Source organism: Drosophila hydei, unplaced genomic scaffold (genome assembly GCF_003285905.1).
Source record: "Drosophila hydei strain 15085-1641.00,03,60 unplaced genomic scaffold, DhydRS2 tig00008119-arrow-pilon, whole genome shotgun sequence".
NCBI classification, from domain to species: Eukaryota; Metazoa; Arthropoda; class Insecta; order Diptera; family Drosophilidae; genus Drosophila; species Drosophila hydei.
The window spans coordinates 5,137,854-5,157,086 of record NW_022045830.1 but is presented as its reverse complement, the minus strand read 5'-3'; the positions used below and the strand labels follow the sequence as shown (position 1 = coordinate 5,157,086).

At 41.2% G+C, this 19,233-nt stretch overlaps 3 protein-coding genes across 3 annotated transcripts; all 3 read right to left on the bottom strand.

The window, feature by feature from the left end:
* Positions 1-2,616: 2,616 nt before the first annotated feature.
* LOC111596160 lies at positions 2,617-3,369 on the bottom strand. Its single transcript, XM_023310251.2, has one exon. The coding sequence runs from the start codon at positions 3,367-3,369 to the stop codon at positions 2,617-2,619; it is 753 nt and encodes a 250-aa protein (XP_023166019.1).
* Positions 3,370-3,749: 380 nt separating this feature from the next.
* LOC111596151 lies at positions 3,750-4,708 on the bottom strand. The gene has a single exon (XM_023310240.2). The coding sequence runs from the start codon at positions 4,698-4,700 to the stop codon at positions 3,858-3,860; it is 843 nt and encodes a 280-aa protein (XP_023166008.2). The 5' UTR covers positions 4,701-4,708; the 3' UTR covers positions 3,750-3,857.
* A 278-nt stretch (positions 4,709-4,986) lies between these two features.
* Positions 4,987-6,364, bottom strand: LOC111596149. Its single transcript, XM_023310238.2, has one exon. The coding sequence runs from the start codon at positions 6,353-6,355 to the stop codon at positions 5,042-5,044; it is 1,314 nt and encodes a 437-aa protein (XP_023166006.2). The 5' UTR covers positions 6,356-6,364; the 3' UTR covers positions 4,987-5,041.
* Positions 6,365-19,233: the final 12,869 nt, after the last annotated feature.

The window sequence follows — 19,233 nt, the reverse complement described above, 5'->3', positions numbered from 1 at the left end:
ACCGAAACATAGACTGCCTAGGCTAAACAATAATCAGTCGAATAAGTCATACTTGTAAGTCTGTGAGTGGGATATCGATTACATGCCCACTTCACTGTGTAGACAGATGATATGAGTAAGCAGGACCCTTGGCATTTGTGCTTTATGCCTTTTCTGATGTGATTTAATTTGAAATTGTTTAGCAAAGCGGAAGTAACTCATTCACTTAGCAACAAAATCGGATGCCACACACACAAGCAGGTAAATTGAAGTGTTACTTCCGCATTGCATTAGGGTACAGATGCTACGTGTTGTTGTTGTTGTTGTTGTTGTTGTTGCTGTTACTACTGCTATTGCCAGTGCTGTCCAGCTGCTGATTGACTTACGTGTGCCTCGTTTTAGTTTTCGGTTTGTCGTTGTAAATTTGTTGCCAGGTTTTACGTGCAGCGGAAATGCATTTTCCTAGTCACGTTCAAATACCAGACCCAAGCCAGACCCCGACCCCGACCCCAATCCCCGACTCCGAACCAGACAACTTCGCAGACCGTTGGTAGTTGTTGTTGCTGCCACAGCTGCTGCTGCTGTCCACAGGTTAGCTAAGAAATATAACCGAATGGCGCAACAGCGACTGCCACAGATTCAGATTCATGTATTTCTCTTTGCATTCTTTATACACAGCCAGCTCTAGTCCTTTTATTATTTTCTCCTGTTTTCCCCTGCTCACTCGGCAATTTATTAGATGGCGCGTGATCCATGTTTGCGTCCATGTTCCATAGATTAAAGTGCTTTTTAATGAATGCAGCAGCAACAGCAGCAGCAGCGAACTCTAATTCTATGCAGCGTCGCGTGCGCAGCTTCATAATTAAATAGGCGCTGCTTAAGGACGGCCAGGCGTATTTCGATGGCAGCAAACTCAATATTCAATATGTTTTCAATTTGCCATTGTTGGCAATGGGCGTGGCAGTCGCATCAAAGACGAACGCAAATGCCGTCAAGCAAATAAAAATAAAACGAAATTATGTCAATAAATGAATTATAAGGCGCACGCACAACGCCGCGTATACGCAATGCCCAACTCAGCTCAGCTAGTCAGAGCAGCAAACAGACAACGAAGCGCCTAATGGGCATGTAAATGTGCGTGTCCCTCTCACTCTCCCACTCTATTTCTATCTCTATGTGTGTGTGGGTGTGCGTCGCCATGATTATTATTATATTGCCACTTACACATGCGTGGGCCGCAGTGTGTGTTATGATAATGTTAACAGCCGAGCTTCTAAAATTTTATTAGCCGTCGACTTATGGAACTTTGAAAATAATAACAACAGCAGCGAAAGTGTTTTACCCATCCTCACAGCTTTGCTGCTTTTCCACCTCTCTGTCCCTCTCTCTCTCTCTTCGTTGGGTACCTCTTCTAGCTCTTGCTTTTCGAGCATAAAGAATATTGAGGAAATTGCTTTCTTTGCACTCACGGCTCTGCATTGAGGCAGCCAGGCAGGACTTGCCACGACGGGGCACACTCATTTCGAAATTGTTGCGTATTATCATAAAATTTTATATACACACACACATACACACGGACACAGTACGTGCACACTCATACAAATGCGTTGGCGATTTGCTTTGCTTTGTATTTTCCTTCTTCGTTTTTTTTTCCGCCTGAATTTTTCGTAAATATTTTCATTGAGGTTTAGGTTTTTGGTTTCTATTTTTTTTTTCATATTTGGCCAACACAAACGTGTTTAGTTTACCGTGCATATGAGAGTATTTTGTAAAATATTTGTCTAAATACAAATTAGTTGGCAGACGCATTTATTTCGGCGCTGTGGCTGGGTTTTTTTGTTGGTTCAAACTCTCAGTAAAAATATTTGATTTGATGTGAAATGCTCTAAAATTTCATTTCGAGCTCTTGTAGTAAAAGGCAAAAACGAGAAAAAAAAAATTAAGTGAACATAGGAGATGAAAAAATCGTATAATTTGAATGATTTCCCATTTGCAGTTGGCATAAAAGAGAAACATTTTAATGATGTTTACACAGTTTTCATGTGCCATTCCACTTACCGACAGCCAGTGCCGTCTGTTTCACAGTATTATGTGCTTTATTTCGATTGACTAGAACTTTTCACTATGCCCGGCGGAGTACTTTAGTTGATGACATTATCGCTACAATACAAAAGCTTTCTTTTGCCATCCGCCCGACGCAGCCGTAGTCGTAGTCCTCGTTGTTGCTCTTGTGAGGCTGCTGCCACTTCATTTCTGAGTTTACAAAGTTTTTTGTTGATGAAACAAACACCGTGAGTGAGCGCAGACACAGTCAGGCAGGCAGGCAGACAGACAGACAGACAGACAGTCAGGCAGACAGTCAGACGGTCCATTGAATGGATGTGACATGATTCATGAAACCAGCAAATGTGAGTATCGCAATGCTTACATTTTAGCCAACTGCCAGCAATTTGACAGCGGAAATTCGTCATTAATTTAATTGCACAGTTAGATTTCATACACATACCTATATATATATATATATATATATTTTGAATTGAATCTATCAAATGTCAGCAAAGTTTTAATATATTTTTATAATTTACATTTTCTTCTTTATATTGAATGCCACATTTTTCGGATATTTGATGCTGTTGTTTAGATAATGATGTCGTCCAGGTGGGCAGCGACAGCTAGCTTGAGAGTTCTGCTTATAAGCCTTTTCTCTCTCAGCAGCCGCACATAGACATCGGTGTTCTTTGCACTGGAGCAATTGTGACCGAAAATGTTCATGCCACAGAAGGCGCCCTTCCACAAGTAGGGTAGTCCATAGGTCTTCATGCATTTATTTGTTATTTGCCTATTCTCCACACAGCTCATGGCGGAGGTCGGCAGCGTCCCATTGATATCGCTAATGACTTTGTTACATTGACTAGTTGGCACCTGAGTCACCAGCTTCTTAATCGGCAAGAGTTTGTTTTTATCCCAGCTCCATTGCTCCACTTCGTCCTTGGATCCCACAGCTTTTAAGCAAAAGGGTGGCGATTTCTCATAGGTTTCATCCAGCGCCTTTTCCAAATGCAAGAACGACAGCAGGTACGCGCCGCTCTCCATCGTGTAGTCCTTGGAATCCGTGCTACTAACCGCCTTGTGTATTGAGCCATCGCTCAGTTGCACAACGATGTCGGCCAATGGCATATTGAGCAGACAGGACTTGACTGTGAGCACTGTCTGATTGTTGATCACAAGTCCGCTGCAGAAGAGCTTCTTCTTGTGCAGAAGACTCACCAGATAAATGTTCAAGGCGTCGTTTTGATTAGTTGTGTATGGTTTTCTGTGACGATGATTGATGGCCCAATGGGCAGGATTGTAACCAAAATGAGGTCTCCAATCGTTCCACTGATAGCGCATTTTAATCGCTTTGTGGCCTCCTAAATTAAGCGCCACAATATTGCAGAAAAGCATCAGCAATAGGGCCAATCTTATGATTTTTGATAGCATTCCAAGCCGAGTTGATGGCTGTTGCCAATTTGACCAGAGTTTTCTTGTGTCTTACGACTTTCAATGTCAAAGTTAAGTTAAGCTAAGAATTATTTTATGTATACATCAATTTTGTTACACCTTATTTTATACATTTGACATGGCCCAATGAGATGCATAGAATCGATTTATTTGATCCGTTCCGGCTTTACCCCGTAACTTAGAGTCCAACCGATCCAGCGTGAGTATTGAATTACACATCTTAATGGCGTGTGATTGAATATGAAAGGACTCGTTCAAGGCATGCAAACTCTAATTTAATGTACTTTTATTACGAATAGGCAAGGGTATACAAAAGGTGATCTATGTGACCTATGTGATCCGAAAGGATCTTCAAATGTAATTTGATTACCACCAGCTCACAAAATGACATCTTCAATATTTAAGGAGTGGACGCTTGATAAAGCTTTCTGTGTGTAAGCTGTTTCATTTAGAACGAAGGCATACAGATCCAGTTTCCCATCCCTGAGGCACCTATGGCCCAATAAGTTGATGCCACATAAATTATTTTTGTAAATAAGTGGGGCGCCATAGTTTTTCTGACAAGCGGCCGATTTTCTCTCATTTTTAATACAAATTAACTGTCCGTCGGTGTACTGGTTGAAAGTATCGTTAAGCAGAGCGCGGCAATCTTTTAGAGGCACCACATTAGCCAATTCGCTGAGCACGCTATTGTGCCTATATATGGACAGCAGCACCTGTACGCCAGCGTTCAGCTTGTTGGGGCAGAGCTGGGGCCTGAACATACTGTCTATCGGGGGCTGTGCAAGGTGGAGTTCGACTACCAACGGGCTATTACTCAACCTGGTTACCGTTTCTCTTAATTTAAAGACCTTATTTTTGATAGTTTGTATCGTAAATTTAGCTGATTGCGCGCTCTGTATGCAAGCGTAAGTAGATATCACAACATCGGCGTCCACAAGCATTCCCATGCAAATGTACTTATCGTTTGCAAAGATGCGCACCATTAGCTGCTGTACGATTGTTGTCTTTCCGTCTTCAACGTTCAACTCGACATCTTCAGGTGCAGTAAGATATTCCTCGTCCGAATAGATAGGACGCGGCATCGGCTTATAGTCACTTTGTAAGGCATGGCTATGCTGTGGCTTATATTCGCTCAGCATGTACCGATGGTAATGGTATAGCTCTGCATCGTTGCAGATCGACAACAAAGCTAACAGCGACAGATGGAGCCTTGTCATCGTTGAAAGTTCACTTTTAACTGTCTGACATTCAATGTCTTCACAGATCTTCACCCTTTCACGGTCCTGACACAATTCGTCACACACATTTCGGACATGCCTCAGTCTATTTCTAGAGCTAATTCATCAATCTTATAGCGCAATAGATACTTGTTACTGGATTGCCAACTTTTATAGATGTATATATGTTAGGCAGAGTAGCTTCAAAAGCTAAGATGATTAAGAATTATTTTAAATACAGAATAGAATATAAATATTATATTTATATTTTTATTTTTATTGATTCTGTTGAACTACAGAGGATGTGACAGGGCTTTACTGCGATGCCTTTCTTCCCCCTCCTAACCGTCAGCTCCCTGCTGCTCTTCATGTTTGTGCGCTTCTTCGTCTTCCGTCTGTTCTTCGGGATTATGCGTTTCTTCACCTTCCTGCTGTCCTTCAGGTGCGTCCGGCTGTCCTTCAGTTGACTGCTCTTCGTCGGTTACCTGCTCTTCTTCATGTTTGTGAGAATCATCACTTTCCTTATGTCCTTCAGATTCCTGCTGCTCTTCAGATACTTCACTATGCTCACTTTCTGCAGTCTTGTCCTTCTGTCCTTCAGTCCTCTCTTCGCGGTCTTCGTGTTCTTCGGGTCCTTCGGATTCTTCAAAAGTTTCAGTTTGTTCAGATTCCTCTGAAACTGTGATTGTTGCAACGGTTGTTGTATATAGCTGATGTCGCCTTGTTGTCATCGAGCTATTGAAGTTAGCCGTGCCTGTGAGGGCTCTCAGCATGTCGGTAGCCTTTTGTAGGAATGTTATCACGTAGCGAGAGGCATAGTAAACATCGACTATGTGATTCCCCTCAAACTCGTCACATTGCTCGCCGTAAACATTGAAGCCAGCCAGCATATCGTCAACGATCAGCGGATCGCCAGGGCGCGTGCTGCAGCTTCCCTTCTTGTTTTTCACACAGATGTATTCAGGTGCAAAGTGAGGGAATTTTCTGCCGACCTTCGCGAAGGACTCTATACAACGCTTATCTTCGACCACCCTGGTCTTAAGCATGGTTATATCGCGAGTATAACTGTCGACAAATGATATAAGCACAGGGGTATCCACATTTGGCACATTCCTGTTCAGGTTAATATAGCGATACGTTCGCTTGTCCAGCTTCTCATGCAATGCCAAAAATGCCATCCTATGTATATCTTCATGCTGAACCTCTCCGGCGGGCAGAAAAAAGGCTTTCACAGGAAACACATGGCGCTTGGGTGTGCCGAAGTCGTTGCCAGTCAATATGGACATCTCCCTGGCCTTGAATTCCTGCGACGGCTCAAGTTCATTGGCCAGAAAACAACGAGACGACGTGATGATCATCCGGCGTGTGATAAGAGCACCGGCACAAATCACCGAACCTTTGTACAGAACGTTGACGTAGTAGCTCACGTGAATGCTAGGATCAAATGGTGCCAAAGTAGGTTTCCTCGTTGCCTTCCTGAAGTTGCGATGCTCCAATGCTTTCCGATTGTAGTCGACGTGATTTGAACTCCTGTGCGCCCTATTATAATAGGTGGGACGATGATAATTCTCATCGTAGTGCTTTATCCAAGTCCCAGCCGCAATCTGTCCGATCACCGCTACGAGAATCATAAATCTGTGTTTATGCTGCAGCATCTTTATCGGTAATGATTGCAAATGCTACAGTAAATAGCTACAAACAAGCCATGGCGAAAGCTTGTTTTAAGCAAAACAATTCTAATTTATCGCCTATTAAAAGTCAGCTAACTTTATACAATTTAACGCTCTAGACTACAAACTTGGGCTTGGTAGCTTTTTATACTCGTGCAACAAGTGTAAGGGGTACATTTTCAATATTCGCCTTCAGATGTTCCACGTAGTTTACCCTCACACGAGAGACCTCAGGAATGGGGGATTTTTCCTCAATACATCAGGAGAATGAAATTAAATTGTGAATATCTTTTGGACGTCAAAATGCCAAAGAAGCAAACCTATAAATAACAAACAGGAAATTATATAATAATGTTTCAGTTGATGCTAATTGGCATACGGTGGCCGTTAACAACTTTATCCCGTTGACTATATATGTCTATGGCAGGCAGACGACATGTTTGAAATTAAAAAGAAAAAAGGAAAAGAGGTGATCATCAATGTCTGAAAAAGGCCGGAATGTGCGGAAGCTGCCAAAGAACTATGTAACGAAGGTTATAGATAATTAATTTACGTTGATTAAAGTTGCCACAGCCACGGCACAGCTGGCAAAGGAGGCTGTCGGCAAAGTGCAGCCTGTTGCCCCGACAGCCGGAAATTGGAGTGTTTGTAATATGTGCGCTGACAACGGGCAAGGCAACTGAGCTCCTGCCCAGCCATAGGTATTCCCAAATGCCGGCGACAGCGTCTAATTGATGGGCTGCAGTCAAAGTCTTTTTTATGCAAATGCTCTAAAGTTGGCAGCCAACTGACTGTCGACTGTCGTCTGTCGACTGGCGGCCCGGCTCGGGCTCACTCATCAATTATTTAGAATATGTTACACTTGACACATAACTTCACAGACATATGCTTACTAGGCTGTAACTCGAGTCAGCTGCGCAGTCAGCTCTCCGGCCGTAATTGCCGGTCATTATGCTTAAGGGATAAGGTACTTCAAGAGCTTGCCATAGCAAAAGGTATTTGCTTCAAATGGAGCCTGACTTTACCACGCACCTACGCCTATGCCTTCAACAGGAAGTGAGCTTGAAATATATTTCAAATGCCAAGCTGCGCGATACTCTGCAGGGCAAAGATGTTCCTTTGAGATCTTTAGAGGTCAATCAAATCTGTGTAAGTCCCCCTTCTGAGAATGATCCCCAGCCGTATGAGTGCTGAGAGCAAACACAACTTAAGGAATTTCAGCTTTCTTTCTTCTTTCATTCACTTATGCTTTTCCTTCAGCATGGCATAGCCTTTTGTTAGCACAGCGGCGTACAGGGTATTGGAAAAAGGCCAAACTTGTATGTGGCATATATACATAGCGTTTGGCTTACACGTGTTTTAGGTCCTCACTTGACGCATCGCGTTGAAATTTATGCGTACGTGCTCAGCTGAAAAACGCTGCCGACGACAACCCCGGGTCATTTATTATTAGCTGTGAAGCGCGTGCCCGGATACGGACAACGGACAACGCACAGCGGGCAATGGGCTAAGAGCAAGGCACAAGCAAGGCAAGCAAGGCACAAGCTTTTACGGCCTGCCTGGGATATAACTTTTGGGTTAACCAAGCACAAGAAACGCTGCCCAAAATATACCATTTTTATTTGCATACTTTAAACGGCTGAAGACAGGAGGTGTGCAAATTCAATCCACACCCAGGATTTTCAGGACTGAATTTAAGAGAAATGTTTGTAAATGAAAATTATATTTATTGAGTTTGTGAATAAATTGGGATTTCGATTAATTATGCTACGAAATGCAGTTACATTAAGGTTTCCGCACACACACATACAGAGCACACAAGCTGGATTTGATGTGCTCCTGACGACTGCAAATTAAATGTCACTCATACGCCATGGGCGCCTGGATATAAACGTAAATACTTGCCGGGCTGCTGCTGCCGCTGCTGCTGCTGTTTTACAGCTCATTATGCAACATGACGCAATCCTTTAGAAGAGGAGAGGAAAAAAGTGCATTATATATGACGTCTTGCTCCTATTTTCATATGCAGTTGGCAAAGCTGCTTGATTTTTTGTTAAGTGTTCAGCAGAAGAACAAATTCAATTTCGCCATCAAAAGTAAAATGCTTTAAAATGTTAACAGCAGTAAAATCAAAGCTAGTTGCATGCAGCTCAGTTACAGGTTTTGCTCCAGGGTCAGTTGGCAGTGTGCTAAGTAAGTATGTGTGTGTGTGCTTTTCGGCATGCTTGTGCATTTGTCTTAAGCTGTTTAGACATGAATTCAAAGAGAAACGAGAAAAAGGGAGAGGGAGAGCGCACTAGAGAGAGAGAGAGAGAGAGAGAGAGAGCGAGAGCGTATTGCAATGAGCGTTAACTGCTACAGGCAGCAGCATCTTCTTTGATTGCACCACTCGAATGTGCCTGACCCTGCACACAGCACCACCCCGGCCTAAGAACCTGTCCCTAGCCGCTGCCACATGCTTCTGCAAGAACTACTGCCCCGGCGAGCGAGCGTTGTCTTCTACTCAAACACAGTTCGTTGCACATTTGAACATGCCCTCAGAAAATAAATGCAAATTTAGCAATGGCAAACACCCATACCAGAGAACCAACAATGCACACATACACACACACAATCGCTAACACAGACACACACACACACACAGATCTCACATACGCTGGCAATAGAAACAGCGCTGCTCCTTTTGTAGCCGCTGCACATTTCCTGAACGCGTTTGCCACGTTGTCGCCGGCATTCTCTTAGCTCTCACTCTCTCTCTCGCTCTCTATCTCTTTCTCTGTCTCTCTCTGTTTCATTCTCAATATATTATTTGTATAAATTTTCGATTTTCTGCTTCAACAGTCTGTCTGGCGCTGCAGCTCGCTCGCATCTCTTCACTTTATTTATTTCTCAAGAATTCAGTTTTTTCCCTCTTCTTTTTTTCTTATTTTTCCTTTTGTTTTTCTCCAAACTATTTTTCCCATTCTGGTTATTTTTTTTCTCACTCCCACATGCTTTGTTGATGCTGTTCCCATGGTTGTTTTTCATCCTGTTCTATATAAGCATTATAGGTAAAGGATTCGCACATTCGGTATTGACTCGAGTGCATTGTCTTTTCTTTACATTTCTTTATGCGTTTGGGACTTTGCTGCTTTTGCCTTTTTTTCTTCGGCAGCTTTAACATAGAAGGGAAGCTAGCTTTTCTTTGGCCCCTTTGAAATTTGATTGCAGCAAAAACCTAAATCAGGACAAATAATGAAGGAGTATAATGCTCAGTTACTCTATATCAATGTGAAACATAATGCTCAAAGTTAAGGCTGCTTTAATTTACTTTTTATTTTCACATTATGTTAGCTCATTAGGTTTTATTGCATTTTCATAGTTCTATGCCAAGCCACACATACTCACACACACTCACATACTTTCACACTCACACACTCACACACCCACACAGCCACATATCACTCAGGCAGCTTTGCTTGCTTGGCATCTGCTCTTAAACGTTGACTACTGCCTGGCGGCTGATGCTACTTAATGGCTAATTAGAAGTATAATTTACACCTTAATGACCCTAGAACACTGCTCTGGCTGTGCATGGCCAGGCTGCTCACAAGCTCACTCAACATGCAGCCATGACTCCTGGCTTACACTTTCTCTACTACACTCACTCACACTCACCCACACACTCACACGCCCACATAGTCGCTTTCTAGACGTAAAGCTTTATGTGAAAATCAGCGTCCATTAATAAAGACAGCAAGCGAAATGTTACACATACGCCATGTACGCGCGCTAAGCATTAATCACAGCGGCAATATGCATATAGCATATATAGCATATATAAAAGGATAAATATAAATTTGTGCGTGCGTATGTGTGTGTGTGTGGCGTAGCGTATTAATTTCATCGCAAATGCCTTTTTCAGTATGAATATATATATGTGTGTGCCCTTTTAGACAGTTTGATTTATTGCCTCGACTAAAGTGATTCTAACATTTCGCTAAATTTGTTCGGCTGCTGCTTTAAAGTTCTATTGAAATGTACTGAACGTGTTTGACAGCCAGCAATATGATTATCTATACTTATCAGCCAAATGCATAGCACAACAATTTGACTTAATAATAAAAGAGCATGCTGTAACAGAATATTGTATGACTATGGCTATGGCAACTGGAAACTGGCAACTGGCAACTGGCTGAATGAGTTGCATGCAAAGGGAATATTTTGTCACGCACACAAAATCATGCGAAGCGTCAAAAATGTTGTCACCTAACATGGTTATCCGGCATAGTTATTCGGTACCTGGCACACACCTGACCGGGGCCAGAGTTGGCTGTTGGCAGTTGGCAGTTGGCAATACAATTTGCGAGTCGCCATGCAGCTGCTTTTCAATTGTGTGACATATTTTAATTTAATAAACTGCCAGCTTGGCATTATCACAGCTAGCAAATTGCCAAATGGCAGCTGTTGAAAACTTTCAGCTCAACTTGTACAACTGACACTTTGCGTATACGTAACGGATGGCTATGTGTGCTGACATCAGCAAAAGATTTAATAGGCCCTCGGCTAGCGAAATGCCGTAAATTGTAAGTGCAAGAACTCAGAGTTTCAGATTAAAGATCAATTACCTTTTACGCGGAGACATAAATCCCCTTTAAAGCCACCAAATCTAGACTGCGCCCTCGGAAAAATAAAACTCGCTAGTTGCTAACGTATCAAATTTTTTACTCTCCTATTTTTTTTATTTATGGCCGCTAAAAATTCAAAATGTACGGCTATATAAACGGCCAAACGCACCGCGACAAGGACAATCGTCAAGGCATTAAGAAAAAAGTAAAAGGAAAAAAATAAAGAAAAGCAGAAAAAATATTACAACATTTTAATAGCGAAAATGAAGATTTATTGCCCGCAACGTAAACGCGACCAAAATGTGCCACAAAAACTGAAGCTCAACTAAAAAGCGCGTTCTAACAATGCCCAACAACAGCGCGCAAACTTGTATATACAATTATTAGACCAACCAAATACCCTGTAGGCCACAGAAATTATGAAAATCACAACAAAATTGATTTTACTTCTATTTTACAAACCTGTTTCCACATAACGTTTTTATGCCTTGATCTAGGCACCAATTGATCGTTTCGTAGCCCTGGTTTATACAAAATAAGAAACTAGTTCATTTGGTATTTTATTCAATTAGGTATTTTTGTTACTTATTTGGTATCTTTTAATTTCTAAGTTGTTTTCCCTATCCTAGCTCATATATCCTCCATTAGCTCTGGCTCCAGGGTGCTTGGCAACAACAACAATTGACGCGTCAGAAGCACAAAAATGTGCAAAGTGTAAAAATCGTTGCCACGTCACGTCAGCCGGATGATAGGCCAGTTCCAAGTCCAGCCAAACCAACCAGCCAACCAGGCGAGTGGGCGGCAAACAATGGGAGTGACCAGCTCGAGGCTTTAGCTCGCTTATCGGCCCGATTGTATCCTTTGTTGTTCTTGTTGTTGCTGTTGCTGTTGAACCTAGCGCACGTCGCAGTTTGTTAGCCGCATGCCAAAACCGGCCAAAAATCGTTGGTGTTGGCGTTGGCATTGGCATCGGCTTCTGCTTGGGCATCGACATCGGCATCGGCATTGACTGCCTTATTGTTTGCTCGCCCACTAGCCCCCACTAGCCGTAGTGGGCGTGTCCAATCAAAATATGCAAATGCTTTACCCGTAAAACGTCGCTTTGATGAAATTTCTGCACATTTTGTTCTCCGTTGTTTGTGTTGTTTTTGTTGTTGCTGCTGTTCTTCTTCCGTTTTTTTGCTGCTGTTGTTGCTGTTTCTGTGTTGTGTTGTGTTGTGTTGTGTTGTTTGGTTTGGTTTGGCTTGTTTTGGTTATTTGGGGGTTTTTATCGCTGTCGCCGCTGCCCCGTCCAAATTAGCAGTAGTTGCCTGGTCAGGCTCACGTCAATCAGCGCCAGTTTGTATGGCCAAAGGTTTGGAGCTTCCTTTTCTTCTATTCCTTTCCCCGCCCCGCACTAAAACTGGCCGCCGTACTCCTGATTTATATGCATATATTTTGCGTGTGGCTTGCGCCGTTTTATGACGCTTTAATTTAATGCTGTCAACATTTGCGCGTCATTTTCTGGTCAACCATTTCGGGCCTCCTTTGTTCCCAGTCATTGTTTCGTCATGGGGGCGTGGCAGCTGCAAGAAAAAACCTCATTGTGGAAAGCGTAATGGGCTGAATTAAGAGAAAGTCGGGCCTGCTTCTTTTTTGTCAGTCAGTTGGCTGACTGGGGCTACAAACTGGCTGCATGAGCTGAAACTTTGAGTCTTGACAGGGTATACATGGCCTAAACAACAGCTGACATTTTAACAAGGTAAAGAAACCCTTTTCTGACTATGTTTTCTATTTAGAAAACTTCCAAATGTTGGGAAAATAATTAGCAAAAATTTCTTATTGTTAATTTGATTGAAAATTAAAATGTTTATTTTATATTTAGTTTAAAATATTTTAGAATATATTACAAAGATGGTTCAGCATTAAATTTTATATGAAGTACTCTAAATCGTAATAAATAATTAAATTTAATCAACCATTCGCAGTTCGCTGGCGACAAAGAATCGAGGAATAAATAAACAATGAAGCAACAACTTTGTTATATGTGTACGTATTTTACATTGTCACATCATTAAAAGTACAGTAAAGCCAACATTGGAACGGACTTATACGTTGGACACAAATGCAATTTATAATGACAGCTACAATGTTCCAAACAAAATCAACAAAATTAAATAAAACAAAACAAAAAACAAACTTCAAAAGCCTCGGCTTACAATTATGGCCAAAAAGTTGGTAGTTGCTTGCCAAATATAATCAGCTATGCTGAGAGAGAGAGAGAGAAATCATAGAGAGAGATATGTATATATATATATATGTTTATGTCACTGAACGATGTCTGTTTATTTTAATTAAAATTTGCAACCCATGCAACTGTTGGCTGTTGTTGTTCGTGTTTTTTTTTTACATAATTTATAATCAATTTTCAAATAAATTACAAACAAAAGCATTTAGCTTAAGCCCAGCTACAGACAATGGTCAAACGCTGTAATAAACATGGGCAAAAATGTAATGAAGCATTTAGAAGTCATGACTTAACAACAAAACAGCCAACAACAACAACAAATCAGCAGAAGAGCTTTGCTTTTTGCATCAAAAAAAGTTTTCAAACTAATAATAATTGAAGTCAGTTAAGACTTTGCAGTTTTGAAAGCTTTAGTTAAGCTTTATTCATGTTTATAGTTTGACTAGAAAGCGAGATAGGGAGAAAGTTTTGCTCAGGTTTTAATTAAGTTCAGCTTAAATAAAATATTTAAAGCATTTTCGTTTGTTTTCGAAATTTTCATAGTTAATAATTATTATAAATTTAGCCAAAGCTGAAGATGAATTTCAGAGAGCTCAACTATTTTTGCCTGCACATAGGTAAACGTTTTTAAGTTTATTAAATAATATAAAAATATATTTGATTTATTTTAGTTTTCTGAAATACCTGAGTATAAAAAAATTAATAAATTAATTAATAAATTAATAAAATTCTATATATCATATGTCGCTTCCCTGCATGTGTGATGAAGTTTATCCAATTAAAACAATTCCAATATAAAATATCATTCCTTAGATTTTCAAGTAAATCAAATAGACTAAATAAATCCAGAAAAATTTCAGAAAATATACTGGTTAAAACACTACGCAAATTTCAGCAATATTCAATCAATTTTGATCATTAAACTGTTCGCTTTGACCATATTTTGCTAATGGACGTACGGTCTTCGGCCGCAACGTGGCTGCATGTTGGCAGACAAAACAATGCATGACCACGATAATAATGCTATAATTGTGTAAGCCATTTAAGCATAACATACACATACATAGACACACACACACTCACTCACTCAGACGACTTTTAGTATTCAAAACAAAAAATTAAGCTTGACGGCCGTTGATCCACAACTTTTGGTCCAGGCTAACCAATGCATGTGTATGTGTGTGTGTGTGTGTGTGTGAATGACAAGACTCTGATATGTGGTTGGCTTTGATATTGGTTTTCCATGTCTGTGGCCAGAAATGTGGACTTGCCAGCGCCACGCTACAACACAAATAGAAGCGGAAAAGCTTTGGTTCAACGGAATCTATTTGCCCAGCACTCAGGTGGATGGCGAGGTGAGCGTGGGTCTGGGTAGCCGGGCAAAAACTTAAAGCTCAAGTGTCAAATTGTACTGAACTTAAACCTCAAAAAGTTGCTAAAGCCTCGGCTCAGCTGCTCTTCAATATTAACTCTTACTTAAAAATGTACACAATTCGCGCGGTTGCCAATTAAGCTAAAGTGTGCTGCTTAGCTGAGCTACCCCACGCTTGCCCACTTGCCGCAAAGAACTTCAAAACTGTAGCTAGATAGATAAACAGTTGGCTAAGTTGTTGCCAGCCCCGCACTGCCAGTGCAACCCGCCCACGCACACACAGGCGCAAATATTGATTGTCTAACAAAAAAAAAAAGTGAGGAAAGAGAAACGCCTAAGCCCCGACCACGGATGAGGCAGCCAACAAACCAGCAGCGCGCACAACGTTGAGTCAATTTTCACTCAAGTCGACGTTAGTTAAAAAGTTAGCAAAGCCAAAAACTGAAAAAAAAACCAAAAACAAAAAAAGAATCGAAAAACAAGCAACCGAAACGTAAATTTTTATATAGAGCGCAAAAAGGTTTCGAGTGCAAAATAAAGTTACTTTGGCAATGCGATGCATCAAACCGCAAAACAAGATAATTTCAACGGTAAATAAATCACGACTGCCACCCGAGGGCAACACGGTTGCATGGGGCGGGGCAGCTGCTGAGTTAGTGCAACTCCCAAAAGTAGGCAACGAACTTTGAGTGCCTCAGTGCATCGAATGTAGCCGAAGCTAAAGTGCTGGCATTAACACCTCGTGTGCGCATTGTTAAAGGCTTATTAGATGCACACCCACACACACACACACCCACACACACAACACACAAGTGAGCGCTGGAATATTGCATTTGCATTGTTGCCAAACAACGAAACGAAACGAAACAGTCTTGGGCCCTCTGCAGCCGGATTGAACGGCATTCACAGTGGCTGCTTTTTATGTTCGGACGTCAAGGGATTAACGTAGCTGCAATTTGTCAGAATTTACAGTCACTCAGCATTGTGTGTTCTACCGGCTGTGGCAGGCTTACAAACGCCGCTGCTCAGCGCTGCACTTTTGATTGCACAAATATCGAGCTTTTTCAATGAAAAGTGTTCTAGAGTTGCAATCGCAGAACTACTTATAAAAGTACTGGAATATCCCTGTCAACTGCTTGAACTCGTAAAAGATTCTGTCTGAAGAGCCGAAACCATTTTGTCATCCAGTCAAGCAGTCTGGGAAAAGTAAGTTGTATGTTTTGACTGATAGACGAAAGGGCCTCACCCGAATAGAGCACTGCCATATGGGCACAGCCACAATAGTACAATTACCGAAAACAAACTTAAGCTAAAATGCAAAATAGCCTCGGCCAGCGTATAAGCTGTCGCTGCCCCGCAACCGTTCACAATTGTCGAGCTCAAGGGAATAATAAATAAAATGGCCTTGTTGCCAAGGTGTCAGTGCCTGCGTCTTAGCCAGACGCCCAACCGCCTCTTATACAGCAAGCTGAGGCTTAAATAAGCTAAAGCCAAACTTTAAGCAGGTAGATGGCACCTTAAGTCGCTGCAGCTGCTGCAGTTAGCAGAGTCAGGGAAGAAGCCAAGCCTAATACCAAAGCTCCAGCTACAGCTACAGCTACAGTTAAAGCTCCCAGCCTCCCCCACTCGCCCACGCCCACTCGCACTTGTTATATTCGTATTCTTTTGGCTCGTATTGGCTGTGAACAAAAAGCGAGCAAAACTTTTCCATTATTTTTATCTGCTTCACATTTTCAAGTAGCAAAAACTTTGATGCTGCATGCAAAAAAAAAACAAAAAAAAAACAAGAAAAACGAACAAAAATTAAGTAAGAATTTTTGCATGCCAAGCAAAAGTTGATTTTCATATAGCCGAGTTCCCCTCCCGACTCTAATCGTTATTGTTGTTGCGGTTGTTGTACTCGTTGTTGCTGTTGTACGACTCCGCCCACTGAACTGCCCCCAGCTGATATCTTTGGCATTTTATTTAGTTTGTTATTTGTTCATACTTAAGTGTGTCGGCTGCATTGGTTTTATTGGCAAACTTGTCGCCTGTCGTCTTCCAATCGAAGCCAGTCAGCAATGCCCAGGACAATACTGAGCACACACACACACACACCTCTCATACACACACACGCCCACTGTCACTAACGAAAGTAAGTTGTTGAGCAGATTAGGTTTTTGTAGTGTTCGGCTAGCATTGTCTTTAAGTTTTTGTTGTCTTGGTCCTTTATGGTCTGTCGGAGTCCCCAGTGACCCTGTAAACTTCAAATTGCTACAACTGCCAAGGCTCCCACAACCCACAACACACACCCCACACACGTTCAGCCTCGACCCATGGTCAGGTGGAAGCATTGCCTTTCCCACCAAACCAGGCCAAGTTAATGTTTTTTGGCTGTTTTCAATGTCGACTGCCTGCGGCAAGGCACGAAATAAATTTTACATTGCCTTGGCAAATTTTTCGACAACTCTCAAGTGATTCGACTCTAACTGACGCATACAATTATAGTATGTTAACTGAAAGGGAAGCATCGAAATAACCCGATAATAGCCCTTAGCCCACAGGTAAGTTATTAGCTGGGAAGATGACTTTGGCTACTGATACTCTTTTTTCATTATTGCTATTACTATTAACATTATTGGGATTTCAGGCGAAAAGGTGCTGCGACTGCGACAGGGAGAGTCTTCATAAATATTGTCAATTTTGAGGTAGGCAGATGAGATGGGAAGAAGTGCGCAATCCAGCTGGAGTGCAATGCTCTTTCTTCTACTTCGGAAGGTGCATAGAAGAACCAGAAGAAAATATAGGCAGTTAGATCACAGGTCTCCACAGACCACAGATCTCCACAGACTACAGATCTTCACATAGATAAAGCCAAGTTACACTGTAGAAAACAGACCCAACACGAGAAGGATTTCAACTCGGTTAGCAGCTATTGCAAGCTGACGACTTGGCTGTGTAAAGTTTTATGTTTAAATATTATTTTAAGCTAAAATTACAGTTCAGAATATTTAAAATTGCCAAAACTTGGCTAAAGCCAAATCAAATATCTACTAAGCTCCAAATCTAACATTACAAATAAGTAATTAATCAAATGCATGGCCTCAAGCCAAACCATGCTCGACAAATATGAATATATATATATATATATATATATATATATATATATATATATATATATATATATATGTATATATTAGTATGCTGATATCCATATATACTCCGACGCTTGCAATTTCATAATTTTGGATTTGTTTGGGCCAGCTAAACACATTCCCATGTAGGTTTCATGGTCTGTTGCATCTCTAAAAGGTACGACTAAAGGTATATATATATAAATATATTCCTTAAATACGTTTTAAAATGATATTGCGTACAGAGAGCAGAGTCCTTGCATCACATGGCTCCGCAGCTGGCTATTGAAAGCGTATTTGGTGGCACATTCGGCTAAGTAATACAGCAAAATGTTAATTTAATTAAAATATGAATACGAAATTTGCGATGCTGTTGCCCCTGAGCAGGGCGACGGAGCGGGCGGGCTTCTGTCATGAATGGCCCTCCAAACCGACGCGACTCAGCTAAACAAATTCATTTATCACAACTGCTGCTCTAACTGGGAGTCCATGTATGAGCCTAGCATTCAATAATGGGCACCCGGCGACTGAAGCTTTAGCTGATGGAAAGAGTCTGGTGACTGGGCCGGCGCCACATGTTGATTTTGGCAACGGAAATTATATGGTTAATGCATTGCAATGGCCAACACATACACAGCCGGCATGCATGACTGCATAAATAAGCCGAAATGCGAAGAAAACAACATCATAAAACTCGAGTCTGGCACACACAAGCCAAATGTGTGTCGGTCGCGTTTCCAAAAAACCTTCCAACATTTTATCAGCTTCAGCTGCATACACAACATCAACAGATCTACTTACATGTGTGTGTGTGGTTTGTGGCTGATAGGAGCAGAATTTAAAATTATTAAAAACCAAATGGCCAACCGCAGTATGAACATGCAGCAAAAGTAATGAACCAACTGACGGCGCTGCCCCGCAGTCAACAAATGCGAATTTCTGTATGCCACAGACCACGTTCGACCAGAGCGCGTGAACCAGCAATTTGACAAATGGCGCTCAGAGTTAACGAAGATTGCATTTTGGACCGAGAATGCCTGAAAGCTCATTTCGAAGCCGGTGCTCTATATAGGAAATGAACTAGTTCACAAATGCTGTCAAGCAGCAAAAACGGTTGAACTTTGGCCAAATTTTGTGCGTTTTAAGTGAATAGAAATATTTGTTATATTCGATAAGAAATTTGATGCAAATTAATTTTTTGCTTTAACAAACTTAATACTTTTGAATTACATTTTATCATTTCAAAAGCTTGCGAAAATTACAAAAGAAATCAAATGATAAATAGACGAAACTCATGAAAAGCAAATTTAGATACAAATTCAATTATTGTAGAAATATATTCCTCATTGGCTGCCAAACATGATGCATTACAAAATATAACAATTACAGTCTCAAAACAAGTTTCAAAATAACTAACTGGCTACATTATACAATCAAATTACTTAAATCCTTCTATGCAAAATCAAATTTACACTAAATTATTGTAACACATCGATGCAGTTTTGTTAAAATAAAAAAAACTTCAAATCCAACTGGCTGCCAAT